Consider the following 25,607-nt stretch of genomic DNA (forward strand, 5'->3'; position numbering starts at 1 on the left):
GCTGCAGCTCCCTCATGCAACAAAACAAGGCACGGATAGACCGCCCTTTTTGGGTGGTCTGTATACCGCCCAAGATACACTTAATTCATGGCCGAAGAAAAATGAAGCCTATTAGGCCTTGAATGTGGGATTTTAAAATTCAAGCCTATAGACAAGCAAGTTATGGAAGACAGACTAGTATGTGGGTCTTGTTTAAATAGTTGTCAGCAATATGACAAGACAGTCAACTCTATCCTATGATTTGAGGTCTATTAGCCTGTCTTTAAATCTATTCCATACTGACCTTTCCTTCAGCTCCTATATGATCACCTTCCTCTTCTGTTTGATTGTGCTGGTCAGTTTGGTCCTTGTGATGACCATCATCCTGATCAACGTGCATTTTAGCCTATAAAAAGAAAAATAATAATAATTCCACACTAAACTTTTGCACAGGTTTTTTTCTAGTTAACAATATGAAGCTTCTTATTAACAGACACATTATAGATAAATTACAGGGGGAGAAACCAAAATGCTGTCCCATGTACTTTTTGTAGATCCCCTTTCTCCCATTTTAAAACACTTACAATTATGGTAACTGCATTAATCAAGAATTCTCAAGCCTCCCTTCCCTCAGTCAAGGAAAGGAAAGGAAAGAATATTGTAGACAACTATATGTACTCTTGAAATATTGGAAAATATCATGCAAAACCACACCAATTTGAAAGCAACTAGGCTCAGATGAAGGTAAATATCCAGTTCCATAATTGTTGTAATATATGAGATTTAATTGTGTAGTTTAGAAACAGAATACTAATTACAGGTTACATCTATCCTTACCCAATCTCTTCAAACATAATATTGAAGAACCTTTTACAATGCAATCCAGAAATACACAACGAAACTGAGGAAGGCTATGTCTACCATACTGAAGTAGAGATCACAATATGAAGACTTATGTGCAGCTACAATGATTAAGCAGGTGAACAGTGGGAAAACAAAACTGGGGAAACCAGCATAGCTGGAAGTAGGCTCACAAGCCTGTGATCTAATACACAACACTCACATAGTAATATAAAGCTTAGGGGCAGTACAGCATTCTTGCCATGTAAACAATTCTAATGCTTAAATTGGTAAGTATTTTTGAATGGTTTTACTCAGTTTGTGTATCCACAATGGTCTCATAGTATGCTTAATTTAACATCTAGGTGTAAACCCAACAGCTGGACTAGATTTGGTAAGAATGTACAGTGTCATAGAATCATAGTGCTCCTGGACTCGTTGCTCCAGCTGTCATCTCAGGTGGATGCGGCAGTCAGGAGCGCTTGTTATCAGCTTCGGCTGATACGCCAGCTGCGCCCCTACCTGGACCGGACGGACCTTGAAACTGTAGTACATGCTCTGGTAACCTCTCGATTGGATTTCTGCAACGCGCTCTATATGGGGCAACCCCTGTACCAAACCTGGAAGCTACAGTTAGTGCAAAATATGGCAGCGAGACTGGTCGCTGGGTGTTCCAGGTCAGATCATATAACACCAACCCTGAAAGATCTTCATTGGCTGCCTATGCGCTTCTGGGCTCAATACAAGGTGTTGGTTATGACTTATAAAGCCCTAAATGGCTTGGGCCCAGGTACTTGGAGGTCCGCCTCTCCCCATATAATCCGCCCCGCTCACTCAGGTCAGCAGGGAAGAATCTACTAGAGGTCCCAACTGCACATTATGCAAGGACCTTGCAACGGGCCTTTTCCATCTTGGCCCCAAGATTATGGAACAATCTTCCAGATGAGCTCCGCTCCACCACATCTTTAGATACTTTTAGGAAGAACCTTAAGATCTTCTTCTTTTCTCAGGCCTTCCCCCCATGAGATGTTACTTCATGTTTCACCCCCTCGGTTTGACGACCTTGTGATGTTTATGGATTTCCCCACTCAGCTGAACCTGTTGCTTTATTGTTATTGTGACTGTTTTTAGATACTGTTTTAATTGTTTTTATCTTGATGTTTTTTTACTTAAACTTGTACGCCGCTTTGATCAAAAATTGGAAAAGCGGAATATAAATAAACTTATTATTATTATTATTATTATTATTATTATTATTATTGAAGACTTGGAAGAGACCACAAGGGCCATCCAGTCCAATCCCCTGCCATGCAGGAACTCTCAATCAAAGCATCTCCAACAGATGGCCATCTAGCCTCTGCTTAAAGACCTCCAAGGAGGGGGACTCCACCACACTCCGAGGGAGTTTGTTCCACTGTCGAACAGCCCTTACTGTCAGGAAGTTCCTCCGAATGTTGAGGTGGAATCTGTTTTCCTGTAGCTTGCATCCATTATTCCGTGTCCTGTTCTCTGGAGCAGCAGAAAACAAGCTTGCTCCTTCCTCAATATGACATCCTTTCAAATATTTAAACAGGGCTAGCATATCACCTCTTAACCTTCTCTTCTCCAGGCTAAACATCCCTAGCTCCCTAAGTCATTACTCATAGGACATGATTTCCAGACCCTTCACCATTTTAGTCGCCCTCCTTTGGACACACTCGTTTCTCAATGTCCTTTCTGAATTGCAGTGCCCAGAACTGGAAACAATATTCCAGGTGGGGCCTGACCAAAGCAGAATACAGTGGCACTTTTACTTCTCTTGATCTAGACACTGTACTTTTATTGATGTGTCAAGTTATTTTATAGTATATTTAGATATAAAGAACACATTATTAAAATGCACAAAAACTAATGGCATTCTACTTTTGACATACATATCTACTGCAGTTCTTAAGACCTTCCTTTTCTGAAATGATTATACACTTGTCCCTCCCCATTCATGGATTTGGGAGCTGCGGTTTTGGTCCTTCAAGGATGGCAAGTAGGAAGGGACAAAATGGGGCATGAACCCTCATTATAACCAATGGAGCTTGAATATCTGCAATATTTCTGATTCCTGGGGTGTGTGTGTCCAGAACGGATTCCCCACCAATTAGGAGGGATGAGTGTACATCAGTATTTGCTACCCAATTTTTTTTACTCAGAAAAGGAACAAAAATGCAGAGGGGAGAATTAACTTTGCTATTTTAAGCCTACTGACTGGTATATTTTTAACAAACCTCATCCTCAGTGTCGAGGGATTCATCCTCAATTATGAAAGGTAATTGCTGACAAACATCATAGCAAAAACAATGTAATTAATATGTTTTCCATGGGAAACAATTCTTAGTCATTAAAGTGCTGCCTTTGCATTGAACAGAATATTTTTCTTTCCATAATATTCTTTATCCAGAACCACAGTTCACATTGCTCTTATCTTTGAAACTGGAGAAATAGTAAGTAATTTCTCTTGGATATTCAAGGTTGTTGCATACTTCAAATATAGACAGACTGGTGTTAATATTTTACTTAGACATACATAAATTTATGAACGTTTAAGAAGGCAAAAGGAGGTACTGTAAAAATCTGCAGATTAAAATCTATTTGGGGAAACAAATGTAATACAAACCAAATACCAATGTACATGGTTTGTTGGTTTGTTTTAAATTAGGCTGTTCCTGCTTTTTTGGAGGCAACATTTCCTTTGGTAAGATAGTCAAAGAAACAAAAATGGTAAACTAATTCAGTTAAAGTTTCCAGAGTTATAAACTATACATTTATAGGGAAATTAGGAGAAGAAAAAGAGACAATGACTAAAAGGAAAAAGAAATACAATTAAAAGTGGATAGAGAAGGAGTTGAAGAAAACAATAAGATAAAAGAATATTTTTCTGAAATATCAATAAGCTAAGAGTACTATCAAAATTGAAATTCAATAAGTGTACATTATGTTTTTTAAAAATGCTTCCCCAGATTTCCCCCACTCTCTGACATAACTCTTGCAAAGTTATTGCTGACACTCAATATCAGTAACAGCTTATGGTTTTACTTACCAGTTCATCTTTGCTTTGATTCTTACATGATAAATCTGTGTCCATAGCTGCATCTCCAGGATCATTATCTGTACTTTGTTTCTCTATTACAGATGCATTAGCCACACTGAAAATTCCATGAATATTAACACGAACTTTAACCTTCACTTTTGAATTGTCACCATCATGCTGGGGTCCAACGTTCTGAATAACAAAATGACCTAAGCAATATAAAGCACACAGCTGCCATTTGTTTCTTGCACCAAACACACTAAGAGAATATTTCTTTTTTTATTCTCTACATTTAGTTACCAAGTAACTGGCCAAATTTACACAGGTATAAAAACATGTAGGCATTAACAACTGGCAACCTCTAGTTTACACTTCTAGCTCATGAAGACACACTGCTGCTTTTGTGGACACTGACACTGCCAGACCATTCTTTTTCTGGCAGCTCACATTTTAAATAGGTTACAGAGCTTCCCTTGCACTCCTTTTAAAATCCAAAACAAATTTCTAGCCACTTCAACTTTGGGGTTGTTGCTGATGGGGCGAGTTTATTTTAATTGACATTTTTGGTAGTATTTGCAGCTCCAGGGACAGAAAATTCACCCCCAGACACACCAAAAGTTGTAACCAAAAGCACTGCTGATGAGGAGCAAATATTCAATATTAATTTCTATAATTTCCTAACTCTGTTACATGAACAGTCTTGTTTAAGGCAAGAGCTCCCTTGTATTCAAAAGACATTAAGTTCAAAACGTAAAGAAACATTTTACCTATTCTTGTATCAGGATAAGGAACATCATGTGGATGCGTATAAAATGCTTCCAACTCAAAAGGCTCTTTCTTATGGAAAGTAATAACTTTTGAAAATGGAGCAGCATGGTTTTTGCTGAATACTTCACATTCACTACAGGGGAAAAAACGACAGTTAAAACGCAACAGGATTAGCAATTAAATCACAAGGAATGAACAGCCATAATACAAGAAATACAAGAAATTAACCAAAGAAATCATATCAATTAATTATCAATGTTATTTCAAAGCTGAAAATGACAGGCCAAATCTTAATCTTGATCGCATCATACCTTTCCATTACAAAGATGCAAACACTGTGATGCACCAATTAAAATCAAGAACATAAGATTTTTTATTTTTGTGTTATCTTAATCTTTTGGTAGCTACATCCCAACTATAACCTCTGCTAAGCTATTCTGTATCTCAGGAGAGCAGTAGGGAGAAAAAGCTGGGAGATTTTTGAGGTGGAACAGACAGGCAGGAAAAAGCAGCTCAAACTTGCATTTTCCAGAAGCAGTTCGAAACCCTGTTGTCTGCACAGGATACTCCCAAGGTGGCCTGAATAAACACAGCCTAATCACATGGAACAGCATCAAGCTGTGCTGCTGGGCAATTTTTTTGCCACCTCCCCACCATGCAGGAACACTGCCACACAAACACACCATCGACGACTGCCTACTGCCTAGATGCCATCCCACTGGATAGCTGCCCCTTTGATTGGCCACACAGTTGCATCTGCAATCCTCCACCAGCACAGGGTATCGAAGCATTATTGTGCCCTGGAAAACACTGGCAAAGCACAATCATAGGCACCCTTCACCCCATGCCCCCTCTAGGACTGTTTGGCTTCTGTATGTTATAGTTATATCCATTAGAAGTGGCACACTTTCAAATTTTTTGCAGTTACCTGGCTCCATCCTTTTTACATGGGCATCTGTACCAGTGTGTTTAGATGCAGCTTTAGGATTAGCATGGATCAGTCCTTTAGAACCGCTCTGGCATCAAGGAATTTATATGCAGGGTTGAAGGTGCGCATTTTCCAGACTAATTGCAATATCCCGGGTTCTTTTTGCTTTGGTTTTTAGCCACCGAGCATGGCTTCAACCAAGTTTCTACTTACTTTGGAGGTATGTGTCATCTAAATACTGCACCTTTCAGTTTGAACCAGCTTTATTTGGCCCATATGTTTCAACCCCTTTGACAGGAATCTTTGCTGGTCGCCCAGAAATTGTTACCACTAACATTAGGGGTCAAGATATCACAACTGATGTTACAATTTACTGACATTATAAACTCAACTGCATAGTTGGTGCTCTTATATGCCCTTTCATCTCAAAATTCTTACCCTGTTCCTTCTTCATAAGAAGATTGCCACCTCAGAGTAATTGAGTAAGGGACAACATCTGTGATGGAAAATTCACGGACTTTAAATGCTGGAGAAAGAATTGCACACTACAAAGGAGAAAAAAAATCAATTAGTCATGTAACTGGCAAATTTGCATTCATTGTATTAAGCATTATCCAACTACATCTTAATCACACACATTACAGTGATAAGGTCTTAAGAAGGATTTGAAGTTGTAGACTTTCATGGCTGGCATCCAGAGGTTTTTGTGTTTTTTTTGGGCTACATGGCCATGTTCTGGAAGAGTTTTATTCCTGATGAAGATGGCAGCCACAGATGCCGGCAAAACGACAGGAATAAAACTCTTCCAGAACACGGCCACATAGCCTGAAAAATCCACAAAAAATTAAGGATTTGTTGTACCAAAACCCACATAGCAAAACTCACGAGCAAATCAAATTACAACTCTCAGAAATATTGAGTAATATTGCTAACCAACATAATAACACTAAGCAAACTCACCTGTAAAGCACAGCCCCTTGCAACAGCTTCATCTGCATTTAGTGTGGTACTTATATCTTTACAGAAGAATTTACATATCTGATCTTTCACAGATGGGATTCGAGTTGCTCCACCTACTATTTCTATACTGTATATATCTTCACGCTGTAGTTCTAGGAGACAAGAGAGTTTATTTCTATAAATGAGGGAAAACATAATGTAGTGTTTGAGAGGTTTGTATTTGTATCTGAATTGTTCAGGGAGGACCAAGATGTCCTTTTTGGGATTTCCTCTACTATCTACATGTCTGTGGCAAATCTGTTTCTAGGCCCGAGCATAACCAACTGTTATGGTACAATAGGCAAACATCCCAAAACCACCCAGGGAGAAAACAGTCTCAGCATTTAGCATATGGAAGCATCTACTGAGACCTATACCCCATCATTATGCAAAAGTGGCAGTGATGAACAAGGTAGTGAGGTGCACATGATACCAGAAAGCCACTGCCTTCCTTCCTTCTGAGTCTGACTTTCACAAAAGCAGAATCTCAGAAGGACAAGGCAAGAGGGCAGATGGACAGCTACTGGTTCTTCTTCAGGTGACAAAAGGCAGATAAAAGGGACACCAACAGTTATGGTACAGTGGCAGTTAACATATATTATGCCACACATTGGTCTTATGGCACATACACAGAGGCAGTAAGCAAAACCAACACTTTTCTTCCTATTCAAAGAATAGATGGGTTTCAACTGAAAGTATTTTGCCTCCAAGGTGTCTCAAAAATTATACGGCTATCAATTACTGAGTATATATTATTTCACAGTAGATCAAGAAAACATAAATTTACACTACTGCCACAATATTTATATAAAAATTGTAAATGGCATTGATGGCTGTCTGTGGTCAGTCAAGATTAAAAAGCCCTCATATTTCAAAGGATAGATACCATGGGTTTACGTCATGGTCATTTTATGAATGCCAGAATGGGCAATCATACAGATTCATACTTTTGTGTACAGCTATAGCCAAAAGTATGCAATATTTAACCACACGAATATTTCCTAGAGGCTCACCCACAGTCACTAAGCACCCTATTGAAGTTACCATGAAAGAACAGACCAACTTTAAACTCTTTTATAACACATTTCTTTAAGCAGTATTCACACAATATTTATTACTCAATTGCCAACACAAACTGAAGAGACCCCCCCGTAAACCCACATTTTGGAGAAACATTCTACTGTGCAATTAGGGCAGGAAGCAGAAAACAGAAAAATGTATCTGGTAGACTAATGAAGCCAGATAATCCTCTGTCACATACCAAAAAAAAGTTTACAATGTTTCTTTAGAATATACACAAGCAGCCCATAACATACATTTTAATCATTTACTGTCTTTTTCCTGAAAATGAGCTTAGTAAATATTTTGCGCTCTTTCTGACACATTTTTAAATTATTACAGCAGTGTGCTTACAAGGGATTGCCTACTCATAAATAACAGGAATAACTGTTCCTACATAACTCTAATCAAAGCAACACCACTGGCTGGTTGCACTGACAGTCCAGTTAGCTTCTGCGTCAATTCAAGAAGCTAGTTATCTAAATGAGTTTACTCCTATACCAACCAGTCCTAAGACATGGAATAACAGCAGACAGGCTTTCTGTATGTGCAACTTAGAGACTAAGGTTTCCTCTTTTTCTGCAGCTGAAATCGCAACACTGAAACATCAAAGTGAAGTATGAGCAGGCATAGGCAAATCCTAAAATATGCATACTATTAAAAAACTTTTTGAAAAAACAAAACAAAACAGAGGGCAAGACTATTCCCATGAGGATCAGTGTCCTGACTTACTGTGATAGAGGATAATATGGAATAAGCAGAATCCTGGTAGAATCCCACATTAAGACTACTGTTTGAATTTCATTTGATTTGCACATTCTAGTTCAAGTTATAACCCATCATACAGAATCCAGGGATTTGTAGTTTTGTAAGGCACCAGTACCTTTTGGCAGAGAAAGCTAAAAACCTTATAAATCTTCCATAGCATAGAGCCATAGCACTTAAAAGTAGTGTTAAACTGCATTATTTCTACAAAGCAGATGCACCCCTAGCTTCACCCAGAGATCCCTGATATTTCCTTGTGGACCCAATTATAACCAATACTGACCCTGTTTACCTCCCAAACCAAAAAGAAACTGAATGTGACAAGTTGTTGGTAACTTCTCTGTTGAGATCTCTCAGATTTTTTTACCAAGCCTCTACTGTTCCCTCTATATACTTTGTATTATGGTATAATTAACCCTTTCCATTCCTTTCATACCAACCATTTGCTGATTACACAGATCTACCTATTCACCATCATTCAATCTTGTAGTCCCCATAAAGTTTCTGATATTTCTGTTGGATGTTTCAAGACAGTCTCAAATCCAGTATACCCAACCTTTCTCATCAAACTTCATTTCTTCATTCCTTTTATCAATCTGCTGAGAATTTCATGATCTATCCTGTTGTTCAGTTTTCTTTTTTATGTTCATCCCTCCACATTCACTGGGGTTAGGGGCACAGGACCCCCATGAATGTGGAAAAACCATAAATAACAAAAACACTATGTTTTTACCTGAGAGAACACCTCTCTCGGAATCTCTAGGTCCTTCAGTGTAACTCTGTGGTCAACATCTGCCAGACATTGACCATAGAATTGCTCTGGAGGAGCTACAAATGCCTAGTGCCTAGTTCTCTCTAAGAAGCACTAGGTCATTCACAGTAACTTTTGGTTAAAGTTGATCAAGGAGTTGCACTGAAGGACCTAGGTATTCCTAGAGAGAACATATTAATACAATCCTTGAATAATTAAAGCCACAAAAGTCAAAGCCGCAAATGGGGAGGGACGAGTGTACTTCTCTCTTCTTTGCCTTCAATTCACTATTAGATCATACCACTTCTTGTCTTTACAACAACACATATTTTGCACTCTGTTCCTTCAGTACGTTTGTCAGTGCACTAAATGCTTCTCATCTTGATGATTTAATTTTTCTCTTCTTTGGTTTTCTATTAGATCGCCATAATCCAATCACCTTCACTGAACACTCTGCTGCCAAAATTATACATGTTTGTCTTTGCTCTGCCCATGCAATTCCTTTTCCTTAATTGCCTTCATTGCCTGTCCCTTCACACAGATCCTATTCATCTTTCCTGTCTTCTTTAGAACCCTCCACCACTTTGTACCTCCTTATTTCTCTACACTTCAATTACATTTTGCTTTGCTTTTCCAGCTTCAACATCTCCACCTGTCTATATGTCTCCTGCTAAACATCTCCACCCATTTTACTTCCTGTTCCTTATGTTTGGAATTGTCTGCCACCTCTACTTACACTGTTCTCCTTCCACATCCCTGCATCTAGTTTAGATGGCAAGATCTTAGGGAATGGAACTTTTCATACCTGTTCTTTGTAAATTGTTACACACATCAGTGGTACTGTATAAATAAATAACTAGAATATTGTAAGTGTAGAATGCTATCATACAGTAAGTGTTCACCTATTAAGACAGGCAAATAGATCCTGAAGAAAAATGCTGCAAACAAAGATGAGATAGCATTTACTTACTAGCTTGCTCCATCACTGCTCGCAAAGGAGGTTCTACTCTATTGAGAAGAGATGCACACAACTGTTCAAAATGAGCCCTATTTAAGAGAGAGAGATTACTAAGTTATGCAAAGTAGGAAGTAGCTATCATTTTACTTAAGCTTTACAGAACAGAACACAATACCTGTTCATCTTACTAGAGACATCAATGTCATTCATGAAGCATTCTATATTCATGGGAAGATCGGAGGCATTGGCACTCATTAGCTTCTTCAGTTTTTCACACTCCTGATACAATCGCAGCAGTGCACGCGCATTATCTTTCACATTCAGTTTATACTTAGTCCTGAACTCTTCGCAGAAGTAATCCACCAAAACCTCATCAAAGTTTCTACCACCCAAAAATGGGTCAAATGTAGTAGCCAATACCTGTGAAGTTAAGAACAAGGCATGACAATCAAGCTAATAAAGTTATAGGAAAATTTCCTGTGTTTTCAGATTACAGGTGGGCAACTTGCAGCCCACTTATCAGCTATAGTTTCCACTCATTTTTGCAGCACCTTTACCCAGGGCTGGTAATGCCTTCTTTATTAAACATTTTAACTTATATCATATCCAGTCATTCAAAACACAGAGTCATATAAAGTACTAGGCAAAACCATAGTTGTTTATATGCAATCAGGAAGAGACTGTGTGAAGAAATCAGAAAGAATGGTTGTAAATTCAAAAAACTATTGTGCAGATACAAATCACAAGTTTCATACACAGTCTAAATTGTGACAATTCCCTATGGTGATTTTCTCTGAATTACAACTTGCTTCACTAATTTACCTTCAATTTTCCTTTGTTAAAAGCACAAACAGAGACTTGGTATGCAGAGTGTCCCAGGTCTACAAAAACTACATTTCTTGGTCTTTCCTCCGGGTTGGGCAGATCCTGTTTATAAATCCCATAGGCGAGTGCAACTGCAAGAGTACAAAGAATATGCTGTTTCAAAAACAATCCAATTTACCAGAACCTAAGAGAAATTATAGAAGCATATAAAGCCTCCCATTATTTACACTGCAATAATGTATTATCTTCAAAATGTGTTCTGAAACATGCTATTTTACACTTAAATTAGGAATGAAAACTGTGTGGGATGTGGAGAACATATAGCCAAAGTGCTGCATGTGGTATTGTGGGGGATTCAGTGTAGCCCTTGAGCCACCCCAACCCTCCCAGCACCTTCGTGGCAAATAGGTATTTTCTTTTCTTATTCCTGCCTAATAGGAACAAATGGGAGGAGCAAACCCATTCTACAGGATGTTCTGCCCTTTTCTACTGTGAAAAAACAAAACAAAATACCATTCCCTGTCAGATTGCAATTTAATATGCTATTTCCCAGAACTCAGACTGCAAGATCAGGGGTAAAGGCACCAGTTCTCTCCAAAGGTGTTTGGGAATGATGAAACATCATTTTTAGTTGCCCAAGACAGGGGCTGCAGAGGACGGCGAAAGCTTCAAGAGTCTCAGAAGAACTAAAAATGGCTCTCTGATCCCTGAAAAGTGTCCACCGATGATTTAAATACTATCAGTACTGAATTGATCTATCAGTGCTCAAGAGGTATTGTTTGGTGTGCTTTTATATCTAAAATCAGCACAACAGAGACTTCCTTTCCTGCCTGCGCTCAGGCCAGAAAACTGCTCCAAAATGTTTCCCAACCCCAGACCAGATTTTTAGGGTGCAAGAAAGGCTGCAGGGGCCAGAGGATCTGACATTAACAGTAGGACCCAGAGGCAGCACATCACTTGAGCCTGGCCACGATGTTCTACAACTGATTTTAAAATGTACACAGAATTAAGGAAGCTATTCCACATTCACATATTTCCCAACCTTGCAAGAACCAAAAGGGTTCTACTGCTTGAGAAGCTGGATTCTACAGTAAATGTGTCAACTTATTTTATTAAAACATAGATTTCTGTTTTAGACAAAATTACTTAGGAAGCTTCACATGTCAAGCTGCTTAAAAATATTGTAATTCTTCGCAATGTGGAGACTAAAACTGTTTTAACGTTAAGTGTTTCAAATAAATACCTTATATAATTAGTATAATTGGACATACCTCCCTTGTATATGAACACAGTATCGTTTTGAAGACGGAGAAATCCATGTATCTCAGACAACAGAGCATTAAATTTTGAAAATTACTCTTCAAAGTATTTCAATAATTTTGAAGCGGTGATGCTCTATTACATCACTCAAACGTTTAAAAACACCCTCGTATTTCTTATTTTAAAAAACTGTGGGCAAGAACTTTTAAAAAAATATGTGATTTAGCGAAAAAAATCATCTTTGCCAATAAAATATATTATTATTATTATTATTATTATTATTATTATTATTATTAATGACAATTTCAGTTGTCATTATGCTTCTTCTAATTGTATTAGATGTTTAAACTATGTAATCTATGGTTTTAACTTATATCTCAAGTTAAACAAATAGAATTACATCTGACCCTCAATCTTTGTTTTTGTGGGGTTTTTTTACTGAAAGCATTGTAAAGTAGCAGTTCTTATTAAAACTGGGATCCGAGGAACACTTTAGATATGTAATCCTTCATATACTTACGTGGGAATAAACCTTATCAAACTTGCTAAGATTTATTTTTGAGTAGACATAGGTAAGACTATGAGTCTACATTGGATACAAAAAATTCTGGGGGGGAACTCCTCTAATGTAGTTTACTTGTGAGCAATTTCCTCTAGAATTGAAGCATGCTGCTAATTACTCTAGCTGCACACTTCAGGCTCCTGTGCAAATGAGAGAAAAGGGGAGTAAGAGAAGGTAGGTAGGAAGGAAAAGAAACAAGAGAGTTTTTTGTTTTAAAGGTAAAGGCAGAGGAATGAAGAGAAGAAAAAAGGAGGCCAGGGATGCCCATTGGTAAGCAGTTGTTACAATGAAAAAGTGGCTGACTCCCAAAACAAGTTCTATTAAGAGCACAGGCAGGAGAAAGACTGACCTTCAGAGGAGCTTGCCCTTCCCACATGGAACCATAAGGTCAGTCTTTGTGCTGCCTATTAAAAGCAAATGGGAGGAGCAACCCAATCAACAGGATATTATAACCTTATCTGCTGGGAAATGTGATTTTAAGTAAAGATTAATTCTATACACTTGTCCCTCCATATTCGCTAGGGTTAGAGGCACAAGACCCCCGTGAATATAGAAAAAATGCAAATAACAAAAACACCATATTTTTACCTGAGAGGACTCCTCTTTAGGAATCTCTAGGTCCTCCAGTGCAACTCTGTGGTCAATGTCCAACAGACATTGACCACAGAACTATGCTGGAGGAGCTACAAATGCCTAGTACAGTATACTCTCTACGAATCTCTAGGTCTTTCAGTGCAACCAGTAGTTAAAATTGACTAAAGAGTTGCACTGGAGGAGGACCTAGATATTCCTAGAAAGAACATATCAATCAAATCCATGAATAATAAAATCTGCAAATATCAAAGCCACAAATATGGAGGGATGAGTGTATAGTATTTATTAAATCATAAGCATACCTGCTGTAGTTTCATTCATTAGCCTCAGGCAGTTTAAGCCTGCTACTTGTGCAGCTGCCATTACTGATCTTCTCTCAGCATCAGTAAAAAAACTTGGTATCTGTGAAAAACAATTTCCTCCATTATATTATCTTCACTATATTCACTTTTTGCCAGTACATTTTAACTAGCTAAATTCTATGCACTTTATTGAGAGAATTTTACCATGCTAAAGTAAATGTTCAATTTAAGCAGATTTAAATCCATTAATACATACTGGTTATCTCAATATAATGGTCTAATTCATATAACAGTTAGATATACAACATTAAATTACTACAGTCATCAACTTTAAATCTGCTGCTAAACATCTTTCTACCACTGCACTGTGAGAGTCTAATTTCCCCAGAAGCCTTCATTTCCATCCAAAAGCCAATCCCCTAAAGGAGGTTTGAGGGAGGCTAAGGGGATTGCACTAGAGAAATGAGACAAGTTCCCTTAATACAGATGAGGGAAGAAATTCTGAAAGTAGGCACTCCAATTGGATAGATTTATATAGGTGTCAATCCAATTTACATGTGATACTCTATAAAATACAAAAGCTTTACAATAGAAAATTCAACAAATGGGACAGGAATGGAAGCAAAATAAAAAAACTGTGTCTTTCAGTTACATGAAGTCAGGCTTAGGTTATGAGGTGAATGCCAAAGGATTACAAAAAGATGGATTTTAAGGAAGAAGTTGAGGAATCATGAACAGTTTGGTGGGGGAGGGGAGCAGAATGAGAGGCCAGTATTTATCATGAATATTCATTCTTGGATGGCAGGAGGACCAATCCACACATCCATGGGTTATTCTTTGGCAGGTAAGGCAATAACCAATGAATAGGACAGCTAAAGGTAATGCAGCTTGACACATCTGCTTATTTCCTCCTAAATGTCTATTTTTCCCCCCACTACATATTTTCTTTAGATTGTAAGCTTTAGGGCAAGGTCTGTTTCAGCAACTTGCTAAAGGACCCTTCTGAATCTGAAGGACAGAAAGCATTTTTAATGTACCTATATATAGTCTGATTAGCTTGATTTCACTCACCATCTGTACAGAGCAGAATACATAAAAAACATCTTGCTGTAATCATGGCAGCAGTAAAAACAGCAAAGGAAACCTACAGTACAGATAGGAGTCCTAACCTGGCATATGCAAGATGTATATGCTTTTGTGTGAAGTGGATGAGAACTAGATATTTTAAGGACTGCTTTGGGAACAAGTTCCAAAGGGACCAGTCTCAAAGTCAGACTGTTAACCTCTCTATCCCACTGAGTAGCCACAACTCTAAGCAGGATGTTCTTGCATCAGCTGCACCTTTTAACTGGAGATGAGAAGGATGGAACATCTTACTCTATTTATCTATCCTCAAAATATGGCCCACCCCTGTGGTACCTGCATGGAGAATGCAGCAAACTAAATAAGCCAATTCTTAATTGTACACTAATGTTCTCTTCCAGTAGAATTTACAAACACTCAGTGTATCAAGACTTCTGTTGCTAACATAGTTCTATGATAATTATCAATTAAAATAACTAAAAGGAACAGTTGTTAGTAATCAGGGAAACATACTGAGTTTCCTTTTCAGCAACAGCTTTCATTTTGATCTGCCCCAGGAATGCATAATGCTGTTAGTTCATAAGTATCTTAACATCATAATGCCAACTTACCGAAATAACACAATCTGCTACAGGTTTTTTAAGTGCATTTTCTGATGTCTCTTTTAGTTTAACCAATAGCATGCCTGTAACTTGTTCAATTGCAAATGGTCTCTCTTCATCCAAGTATCGTACCTACAACATAAGAAAAACAGTATTCATGTAAACACACATCCTTAGAAGTGTTACATATTATCACACTGCTTCCAGTGTCTAAGGCAATCTCCTAAAGCTCTCTTAAAAAATGTAACACCTTTCTAAATCATGTGATAGGCACTATAATCTGAAAAGGAATCCATGGGATTTATACCCTTTTCTTAAAAATGTACACTAAAATGTTTTACATGTATACTTAAATAGTGAAGCATTAATGTAATGGGCATATACAGTCGGCCCTTGGTATCCAGACTCCACCGATACAAAAATCTGCAGATGCTCAAGTCCCCTTGTCCTTAATGGCCGTACAACCATTAGGGACAATGGGACTGAAGTCCTCCCTCCCTCCCTCTTCTTTCCGTTGTCCCTCCCTCATCTCTCTCCTTCCCTCCTTCTTCCCTATCTTCCTTCCATACTCTCTCCCTCCCTTCTTCCCCCTTCCTTCCTTGCTCTCCAAGGCTTCTGCCCAGGGCTTAGCTTCGAAGGCAGAGGATGAAGCCTGTCGGCCAGAGGCAGTCAGAGCCAGGGCTTTGGACAGGACTTCCAGGCTCCAAGACCCAAGCCCTGGTGCCAGCTCCCTCTGGCCAAAACAGGGCTAAGCCTCCACCTCTGAAGCCAAGCCTGGGTCAGACGCCTCTGCAAGGAAGGAAGGATGGCAGGGAGGGAGGGAGGGAGAGGGAACAGAAGGAAGGGAGGGGTTCAGTTGTACTGTCCCTAATGGTGGCACAGCTGCATACATGCGTCACCACTGGGGAGAATGTGGGCTTGCCATCTACGGATGCTCAAATACGCAGATGGCAAGTCTGGGGATACCGAGGTCCCACTGTATAAGTACCATCACCAGCAATATAGGAATGGTCATTGTTTCCTCTTCAGTGGACATTCAATCACAAAACCAGTTCTGCTGCAATGCAAGACTGGAAGAAGACTTTTCCTTTTTATCTCATTAGAAAATAAATGCTTTCCCTACAGAATACAGTAATAGACATCCTAGACAGTCCCTTTATTTTTTAACAACTGTCCACAAATGGCCAATAGCCTTATTCACAAATAAAAGTATTAGGAACTTGCTTTGAAAGGTGAAATGTTTTTAGTAGCACCACTGTTTGAGATTGAATGGACACAGAACGCAGAGGATTGTACTAGCCCTCACTTCCAGTCTCTATTTGTCTCATTTTTACTCTCCTTCATTCTTTTCTCCATGCATTATTTGGTTCCAGATAGTCATCACCTGGTACTTTAGGGAGAACCACCTTCATTGCTAAGGCATATACTGATTTTTATAGAAGCATACCAATTAAAAGAAGTAGAAAACACCTTCTTCAAAGTTTTTTCCCCACAGTTTAGTGACGAACCAAAGAAACCACATTCAAATAAGCATTAAACTTACCATATATACTCAAATATAAGTCAACCCCATGTATAAATTGAGGGCAGGCCAAAATTATGTATCTTGCTATGACCTGTGGATAAGTTTAGGGTAAAGCTTGGTGGCTCCTTCAGTGTATGTGCGCACAAAGCAAGAGGGACTCTAATTGAGGCTTTTTGCTTCAGCATTTCAACTTTGATTTTACCCTTGACTCGCCAGACAGCAGTGGCCAGCAGACGTGGGAGAAGGACTCTGTTTGTTTAACAGCAATCAATCAACCAGGACTCTTTCTGCCTGGCTCAAGAGAAAAAGAAACTCTATCCCAAACCCATGAGGAAATCTGAAAGAGCTGCTATCACATTACTATACTAACTTGTAAGTAAGTCGACCTGGGATTTTGAGGTCAATTTTTGGGCATAATTTTTTAGACTTATGGATGAGTATATATGGTGTTAAAACATTTTACTGATTTAATGGCCCATACCAAAAACTGGATCCAGACCCATCCACTTATGGAATTACAACTTGTTTTGAAATTTATTATTTGGAAAAACAAACTGGAAGGATAATTTGTTAAGCAAAAACTTTGTACATATCTCTAATAGAAGTGGGAAAACTCACCTTAACTCCCACACTTCCATTAGGCAACTTCTGCAGTTCATATGGCAGTTTCACTCTTTCAGCTTTTATAAAAGGATCATCAAATGTTCTTCCATGCAATTTTTTGAATCCATGTAATGTATTCTTAACATTTGTGATAATCTGCAAAAGTATAATATAGCCATTATGAATTTTTGCAGGTATGTATTAAAGCTCTGGATGTCTCATAGTTCTGCAATAATTTTATTAATTAACTAGAATAAACATTTGGGATATACTATTAACCATCTCTAGAGAATACATAGGCATCAACACTATGGACTATAAATCTAATCAAAATAATGAGAGAATAATGCACTTGTCTGAGACAATGGAACCTAAATACTGGAAACTTGCCAGGGCATCATAAGGCTATACACAGGTCAGTTCCATGGCGAAGCGAGGGTGGAGGAAGAATAATGAGCCTAGTTGCTGAGTGGTGCCTTGACCAAACAGCTTTCACCCTCTCCTCACTTTGGAATCACACAGACTGGGGCAAAGCCTAGCAGAGACAACGTATCACAGCTTTCCCCTAGAAAGCCAGGCTTCGCCCCTGACACTGCCATGGTGAAGTGATGGGAGGAGGAGGGATAATGAGCCTAGTCACTCAGTGGCGACTTGGCTGAACAGCTTCCACTCTCTGGTTTTGAACAAAAAATGCACTGTAATTGTTGTTAACTATCTGGCAAAAAGCAGCTGCATCAGCTGCATTCCCCTCTCCCCGTTTAGTGGGGAAATACGAAGACTCCAACGCAACAATTTCTTAAGCTTATCTCCCCCGTCTGCCATCGATGAAGGAGATGTTCCTCCCGAGTAGGAATCACAGTCAAGGTGGGCACAAATCATAACACCACTCCTCAGAAGAGTGATACAGGTACCCTCACTTATTTGACAGGTATGGGACCAGAAAACTTTCAATAAGTTCCGCTTTTTGACAGTACTCTGATCCCTAATCTGATGAACGAGCAGTGACTTCGTATACTTGCCTTTTTCTAAACTACACAAATTAAAACACTGTAACCTTTCTCATGGAAAGCTATCCATAGTATTTCTCTATTCACTGTATCTAATGCTGCAGAAAGATTGATAAAACTGTGTAAAGTTGTTTCCCATTGTTGGTATATTTGGCAATCATGTGATTTAGAATAAAACAGTTGTCAATGGTGGAACGATTTTGTCTAAAGCCTGCTTGTTCTTCTGTTAGAATTCCCTTTTCATTTACCCACCATTCAAGTCTGTTCAGAAGAAACCTAGAATCGATTTTGGCTACAATGTCTATTAAACTAATAGGTCTGTAGGAAAGCTACTCAAATCCACTCTCATGGAAAGCTGCTCCACTTTGTTTGCTCTATTCTAAACTTTTTCTAGATCTTTAACACACTTTTTCTGATATTGTGAGTAGAACTGTAACAATGTTCTATGTGGGGCACCATCAACGAAATATGTATGGGTAGTATAATACACCTGTATGTTTATAAGGGCACTACAATGATGATTCCCTTCTAAATATGTACAACATGGAATTTAACCTTTTTCCAGCAAACAGACAATGGTTTGACATTTTAATTGAGCTATTCACCACAATTCCTTCCTTTATTAGTCATTGTTGGCTCATATTCCATCAGTGTATATGGGAAGTTGAGATTTTATTTCTCTAACACGCATCACTTACCCTAACATGTATTTGCCACTTTAATTATCATTCTCTTAATCTAGCAAGATACCTCAGAGTTTTTTGCATCCCTTTTTGTGTTAATCATCTTACATAATTGTTTCCTTGCCACATTTCCATAATATTTATGAACAGATCAAAAAGTACTGGCCCCCAAACTCCTTAGGTTCCCCCCCCCCCCCGCTGTTTACACTCCTCCAGCACACAAACTGAGCATTTATTTTGATTCTCTACTTTCTGTTAACCAGTTAGCAATTGAAGTGAGGATGTCTTTTATCTACATATTATCAGGAGTTTTTAATGAGGACTTTGACAAAAGCCCTTTAGAAGTCTAAGTAAACAATGTGTACTGAATCAGCCCTGCCCACATATTTATTAACACGCTCATAGTATGCTAGAAAATTAATGAGGCAAGATTTTGCTAAAGTTACGCTGATTCTTTTTCAGCAATGTTTTAGATACAGATCTTCCAGACATATAATAAAAATGTGACAAGACCAGCAATTTTATATTTATGTTTTTAAGAAATCGTGGACACATAACAGCTGTACCTGGTGATTATTTTGCTTTAATTGTGTCTGCATTGGTGTTGCTGCATCACCATTAAGAAGAATGGGGTGGGGCCATCTGTGAATGCTCCAATCCGCAGATAGAAAGGGTCAACTGTGTTATTGAAGAGTACTACTTCCAAATGTAGGTGTTTGCAATTAGCTGGCACATTCCAATGAAAAATTAAGAAATGCAGCTCGACAACACAGCATATTTAATTAAGTTAGTAATAATGTAATCTTTACCTGGCTCTTTGCTGCATTTCCAATAGTCCGTGCTTTAGAACCCAATGATATACAAGCTCTGAAATACAAAAGAGATACTAAGTTTTCAAATGACTTAGAAAGGATCAGTTACTAATATGTGAAGACTTCTATCTGGACCAAGCATACTAGCAATGCATGACACAACATTAAAATTGTACTGTTAGCTATACCAGTAACAATACCAAGTGTAAGTCAGTGCAATATTATAATGAATAGCACTCAGATACATCAAGAGACTCATCATTCATCCATGTCTCAGAATTTCTGACAGACCTACCTACCAATGTGATCTGTGTGGTAAAATTCTGAGTAATAATCTTAAAACCACCCCAATGTATACAAATTCAGCCTTGTTCATCAACTGAACTTGGATATAGGGGGTTATGAATAACAATACATGTAACATGTTACTGCTGAGTTTAAGTGGGAGGGGATGGAGGGTGCTCCCCAAAGCAGCATGGCTAGCAAAACACTGCTGTCGGGGATTGATGGCAGGAACCTTTGGCCATTTTTGTATTTTTAAATTGAATAATAATGGAGTAGTAACACGTTTATACAACAAAAATGCTAACTTAGTCTGTTGCCTGGTGTTAAAAAAACAATAAAAGGCAACAAGTAATATATTTTGAAAAATCATGTTCCAAGCCCTGACCATTCAACTTTAAAGGAAAGATGGTACTGCACAGTCCTGGAAAAACTGGCAAGCTAACATATTGGGGAATGTGTGTTTTAAATCAAGTAAGATAGCCAGGTCTCTACAATCACATTTCTATCAACACCACAGAAAAACAATACAGAATGCTTGTGTTGGTATCAGTTATACTTTCACTAAAAAGCAGCTCTTGAACATCTTACATGTTTTTTTCTGAATCAGGCACTATCTAACAAATAGCAAAACCAGCTACTGACAATCGATGTAACTTTATCACAATGGCAGAGACCAGTTCAAATATTTTAATTTTGACAAGTTTTACACTGAAGCACCACAAAAGCATAAACACTACAAAAACAAGAAAAATCCATGTGATCAGAGATCACGATGTGACATAAAAATAAATGCGTGGTCAGCTATGGTTTCTGGCGCTCCAACATTATCTCCTTACTTCCCCCAAAGCTACTCTCTGTATTGACACTGCCAACATCATTATGAAGAAAGAAGTAGCAGTAGCTTTGGGCAACAGATTATAAAGAAGATACACAATTTTCTGCCTCCAAATTACATCATTAAAGAAGAAAAATATCTGAGTACTGTATATCACTTGATTTTTCCCTTCAAGTGAGAATAACTACAAAGCCATTCCAAACCACACAAAGAGTGCTGATGTCAACCCTCATCCTGACTGGTAGGTATGACCTGATAATTCCAGCTATCCAGTTTCCTTAAGCAAGCCAGTAAACAGTTGATATCCAAAAGTTTAGAAAGGAGTAACAGCTTCATTCGACACAGCATTCCCACAGCTGCATAGAGAGCATTGGTAAAGGGCATCAGTAAGAAATTCAAGCCATCTAGATTTATAAAACGCTGCCCAGTATATATTGTGGGAAAGCTGGGTTAGAAATGTAATCAGCATTTTAAGGTTTGAAAACATCAACAAATAAAAGCTAAAAGATTACTGACAGAATACAGTGTGAAGTAGTTCTTGTCTAAATGATATACATAATAATAATAATAATAATAATAATTTATATCCCGCCTCTCTGCAAAATGCAATACAGGGATGTTAAGGCTGCACACTGTAATTTGATACAGAAAAGCATTCAGGAGCTAGTGTGAAAATAAGAAGCATCACTTGCTTATCTACTTTCCTGGAGAGATGTACTCCTTAAGATTCATTAGTCATCAATATGACCTAGTTAAGATAATTAACAAAGCTATTTATGAGTGAAGAGGACCTCCCTTGAATACATTACTTCTAACATTTGTTAAAATGCACATTTTCACTGTGCAACTGTGTTAGTCATTATGTAACAACTTTATTTTGAGCCAGTGTGGTGTTGGACTATGACTCTATAGAGCAGGGTTTGAGCCCCCACTTAGCCATGAAAACCTACTGGGTAACCTTGGGCAAGTCACATTTTCTCAGCCTCAGAGGATGGATGTGGCAAACCACCTCTGAAGAAACTTGCCAAGAAAACCCTGTGATAAGGTTGCCTAGGGTCAGAAACAACTTAAAGACAAACAACACACACCCGTTTATTAAATTAAAGCTACCTAACCTGTCAGTCTTCTTCCTGTAATGGAATCTAAAAGTGGCTCCATTTGAACTTAATGGTAAACTAGGGGTTGGGACCCCACTTTGAGGCCCCTGAAGCCGACTGGGTCCAATCAAACTCCATTTCCCCCCTAAATCAGTTCTATTTTTAAGTGATTAGCAAATCAAAATCATGCAAATACCTCCAAATTGTCCAAATACCTCCTGCTGTATTCATCTCAAAATGGCATCTGGAAGCAACCTTACTTCCAGTCGCCATTTTGAGAGGGAATTACAGGAAAACTAAAATGTTTTAGCAAACTATGTAGGAGGTGTGGCAAAATGAGGGAAACATGTCCCAGTACCTGTTTTCATTGGAGTCTCTTTCAAAGCAGTGAGCAGATGTGATGCTGCATCACTTTCTGGCTGCAATTTTGACAGGGATTCCAAGGAAAATGGAGGCATCTTGGTGTGCGGGGGCTGGAGGGGTTCTGCAGTCCAGAGGCGGCACCTTATGGAGAAAATTAGTCCGAGCCTCTGCTCACTTCTGCTCTAAATCACACATTTCAGCTAAACAAACAAGCCTGACCAACATCTGGAAGTGAATGCTTTTTCCTATCCCCCAAGGCAGCTACATAGATAAAGTCTAGAAATACTCACCTTTGTTTCAGAAATAATAAATATAGCCTGTTTTCATGTCCAACAAAGACAAACTCTGTAGCATAAAATTATGGCTTAGTTGAAACAAGTCTGGACCAATCTGTGATTTATCCCTTTGGTTTGCTTCAATAAACCACAGTTTAAACCCAGGATGGGCAACTAAGGCTGGGGGGGGGAGGGATACATTAGCACTCCCAGAGACCTTGGAGAGTCATGCACCTGCTCCTGCCACAAGTATATATAGATTCCGAATGCCTCTAAGGGACTTCACAAAGGTTTTGGCCCTTTCCGGGCCCCTGCAGGGCGCTCTGATGCAAAAAATGGGAGCGGGGATGTTGCAATAATTTGTTTTGACCCTTAGGGAGGCCCAGGAGGGTTCCACAAGTGATGAATCTGCACTCCACACTTTCTAGGGATCTTTCTGGAACAACACTGATTTTTTTCTATTTTTAACCCATGGGGGCTGCACACAGCCTATGGGCCACCCTGCCCTTAAATTGACCTGAGTGCCCTGTTCAGACCCATTGAGTAAATTCCTATCACTCTAAAGTGTAAAGTTGTGCTTCCAAATCCTCCCTGTGGCCATGCTGAAGGAGGTGAGGGGAGAACAGGAATGCACAAGCCTGGAGTTTGCTATGGTTGTTTCCACTGCCCTATAGTTCACCATTAGGCTATAGGAAACCTGTATTTACCTTATATCTGTATCCATACTGTATGACAACTGCCTTTCCACAATTCTACTTCCATCCCCTTCTTTCCCCACTGTCTGACTATAATGTGGGTGGCAACTGTGCCACCCTCCACATGATGTTGAAGTGTATCTCCCAGCATTCCTTATAATTGGCTGTGATGTCCAAATCCACTGGAAGCTGAAGTTCAACATCATTTGGAGGTTAAGTCAACATGATCATTACTCACGGACTATGAGTTATTTACCAGTCTGAAATCTCTGAGAAAAGAGTGTCACCTTTAAATTAATCCAAATACCTTTTCTAGGATTTTAACTCCTCTTCCCATTAGATATCTAGTTCATTTACTTATAGAAAAGGTTTCAGACAGGAAACACTTGTAGGCAACATACAGGTCAACTGTAGTAAGGGCCAAGTGTATTCTCACCTGTTGACAAGGCCTAGTAGTGCAAGGAATTGAAAATGATTGAAATGTACCGGGCACCCCAAAATTCTGAGTACAAACATTGTGTCTTTGGGCAGGAACTGATCTTTTTCAGGCGCTATCTATGTATACACTAATAGTACTCCATACATAGGATTTTTTTTTTTAAACGATGGCACTGAATTAAGAACATGTAGTGAAAATGGAGGGAGAGAATACAGAATTTGAGTAGTATATTTAAATGAGAGATAGCATGGTGTAGTGGTTTGAGCATGAGACCATGACTCTAGACAGCAGGGCTCAAGTCTTTGCTTGGCCACTGAAACCCAATGAGTCACCTTGGGCAAATCACACTCTCTCAGGCTCAGAGGATGGTAAGGGCAAATCCCCTCAGAAGAAGCTTGCCAAGAAAACCCAGTGATAGGTTCACTTTGAGGTCACCGTAAGTCAGAAATTACTTTAAGACATACAACAAAAAGTATATTTAATCATAACAAGGAACCAATCTGACAAGGAATCATTGCAGTTCCTCTAATGTCAAGTCTGTCTTCATACATTTTAAAAGAACTTCTCCATAACACTGAAAATGAAGGTATCAATAATGGGATTCCCCAAGGGCTTGTACTGGATAATTAAAAGTGATAAGGAGGTAATGAAGTTTGCAATAAATCCAAATTATTGAACATGGTGAAATCCAAAACAATGGACAGCACAATAAACAGTACACTCCTGTGCGTCTTAACTCAGAAGTAATTCCCACTGAATTCAGTTGTACATACACTATTGAGTTACTGGTTTAAACAGTTTCATTCAAAACAAGTCTGGGCAAACCCTGGAGCACTATACTCTGTTGTTTTGAGCACCTCTGGCGAGTCACAATGCCTGCTGTGACCTGTCATTCTGCTGACTAGAAGTGATGTCACATCATTCTGGCTGTCTGTGGGGGTGATTCTAAGGGTGCCTTGCCCTTCTTTGGGTTGCCTCAACAGCATTTTAAAGCAAAATTAGCCAACATTTTCAGCTGAATTTTTGGCAAGAGGGTGCTGAGGGTCTCGTGGTTCCACCCTTTCTATAAAAGCTACCTCCAGATTCAGAGGCAGATTCTTTTTGAGAATGGATGAGGAAGAGAAACCAGGAAGGCCCCTATTTTCATGTTCACACAAAAATTCCTGTAGGGTCATACAAACTCTTCCAAATGAATGCTCCCCCTCATTTCTTTATTACATCATGTTTTCTTAGTTTACTGTAACAGTTTATTGCCTTACAAGCAACAAAACTGTTTTTCAGCGTGACTGAACATAGAGTCAATTTAAGTTTCTGTGCTTTTAATTACACAATTCCCTACTTCTCTACAAGAATTACAAAGAGTGCTCATTTACAACTCTCAGTTGTAACCCATGGAAACAAGGGAGAGTGAGGAATCTCCATCTACTCCCATCTACTCTTGCTCTTATCTGTACAGCAGACTAACTCTGACATCACCATCTGGGCTGAGAGGCAGGTGAAGCAACAGAACAAGCACTAACAGGTCAGCCAGAAGGGAGGGGATGCTGTAATCCTTTCTATACAGCCTTTCCCTTTCATCTGTATCAAAACTAGCAAGCCCATTTCCAAGGATAAACCTTTAAGATATCTCCCCATGAGTGTAATCTGAACTG

The 25,607-nt window shown here is 38.8% G+C and overlaps 1 protein-coding gene across 1 annotated transcript in view; it reads right to left on the bottom strand.

Annotated features, from left to right (window-relative positions):
- HSPA4L (heat shock protein family A (Hsp70) member 4 like) overlaps window positions 1–25,607 on the bottom strand; it is a 47,699-nt gene that overhangs the window by 18,105 nt on the left and 3,987 nt on the right. The window contains exons 2-13 of the mRNA XM_089525829.1: window positions 19,964–20,021; window positions 17,480–17,620; window positions 15,346–15,468; window positions 13,652–13,751; window positions 10,931–11,064; window positions 10,284–10,528; window positions 10,121–10,197; window positions 6,537–6,688; window positions 6,015–6,121; window positions 4,648–4,781; window positions 3,890–4,089; window positions 284–385 (exon numbers count right to left, since the gene is read on the bottom strand). Coding sequence (XP_089381955.1) covers window positions 284–385; window positions 3,890–4,089; window positions 4,648–4,781; window positions 6,015–6,121; window positions 6,537–6,688; window positions 10,121–10,197; window positions 10,284–10,528; window positions 10,931–11,064; window positions 13,652–13,751; window positions 15,346–15,468; window positions 17,480–17,620; window positions 19,964–20,021 — 1,573 coding nt within the window. The remainder of the gene's footprint in view (window positions 1–283; window positions 386–3,889; window positions 4,090–4,647; window positions 4,782–6,014; window positions 6,122–6,536; window positions 6,689–10,120; window positions 10,198–10,283; window positions 10,529–10,930; window positions 11,065–13,651; window positions 13,752–15,345; window positions 15,469–17,479; window positions 17,621–19,963; window positions 20,022–25,607) is intronic.

The sequence above is a fragment of the Sceloporus occidentalis genome, unplaced genomic scaffold (assembly GCF_023333645.1).
Source record: "Sceloporus occidentalis isolate IW3139 unplaced genomic scaffold, rSceOcc1.0.p SCAF_5, whole genome shotgun sequence".
NCBI classification, from domain to species: domain Eukaryota; kingdom Metazoa; phylum Chordata; class Lepidosauria; order Squamata; family Phrynosomatidae; genus Sceloporus; species Sceloporus occidentalis.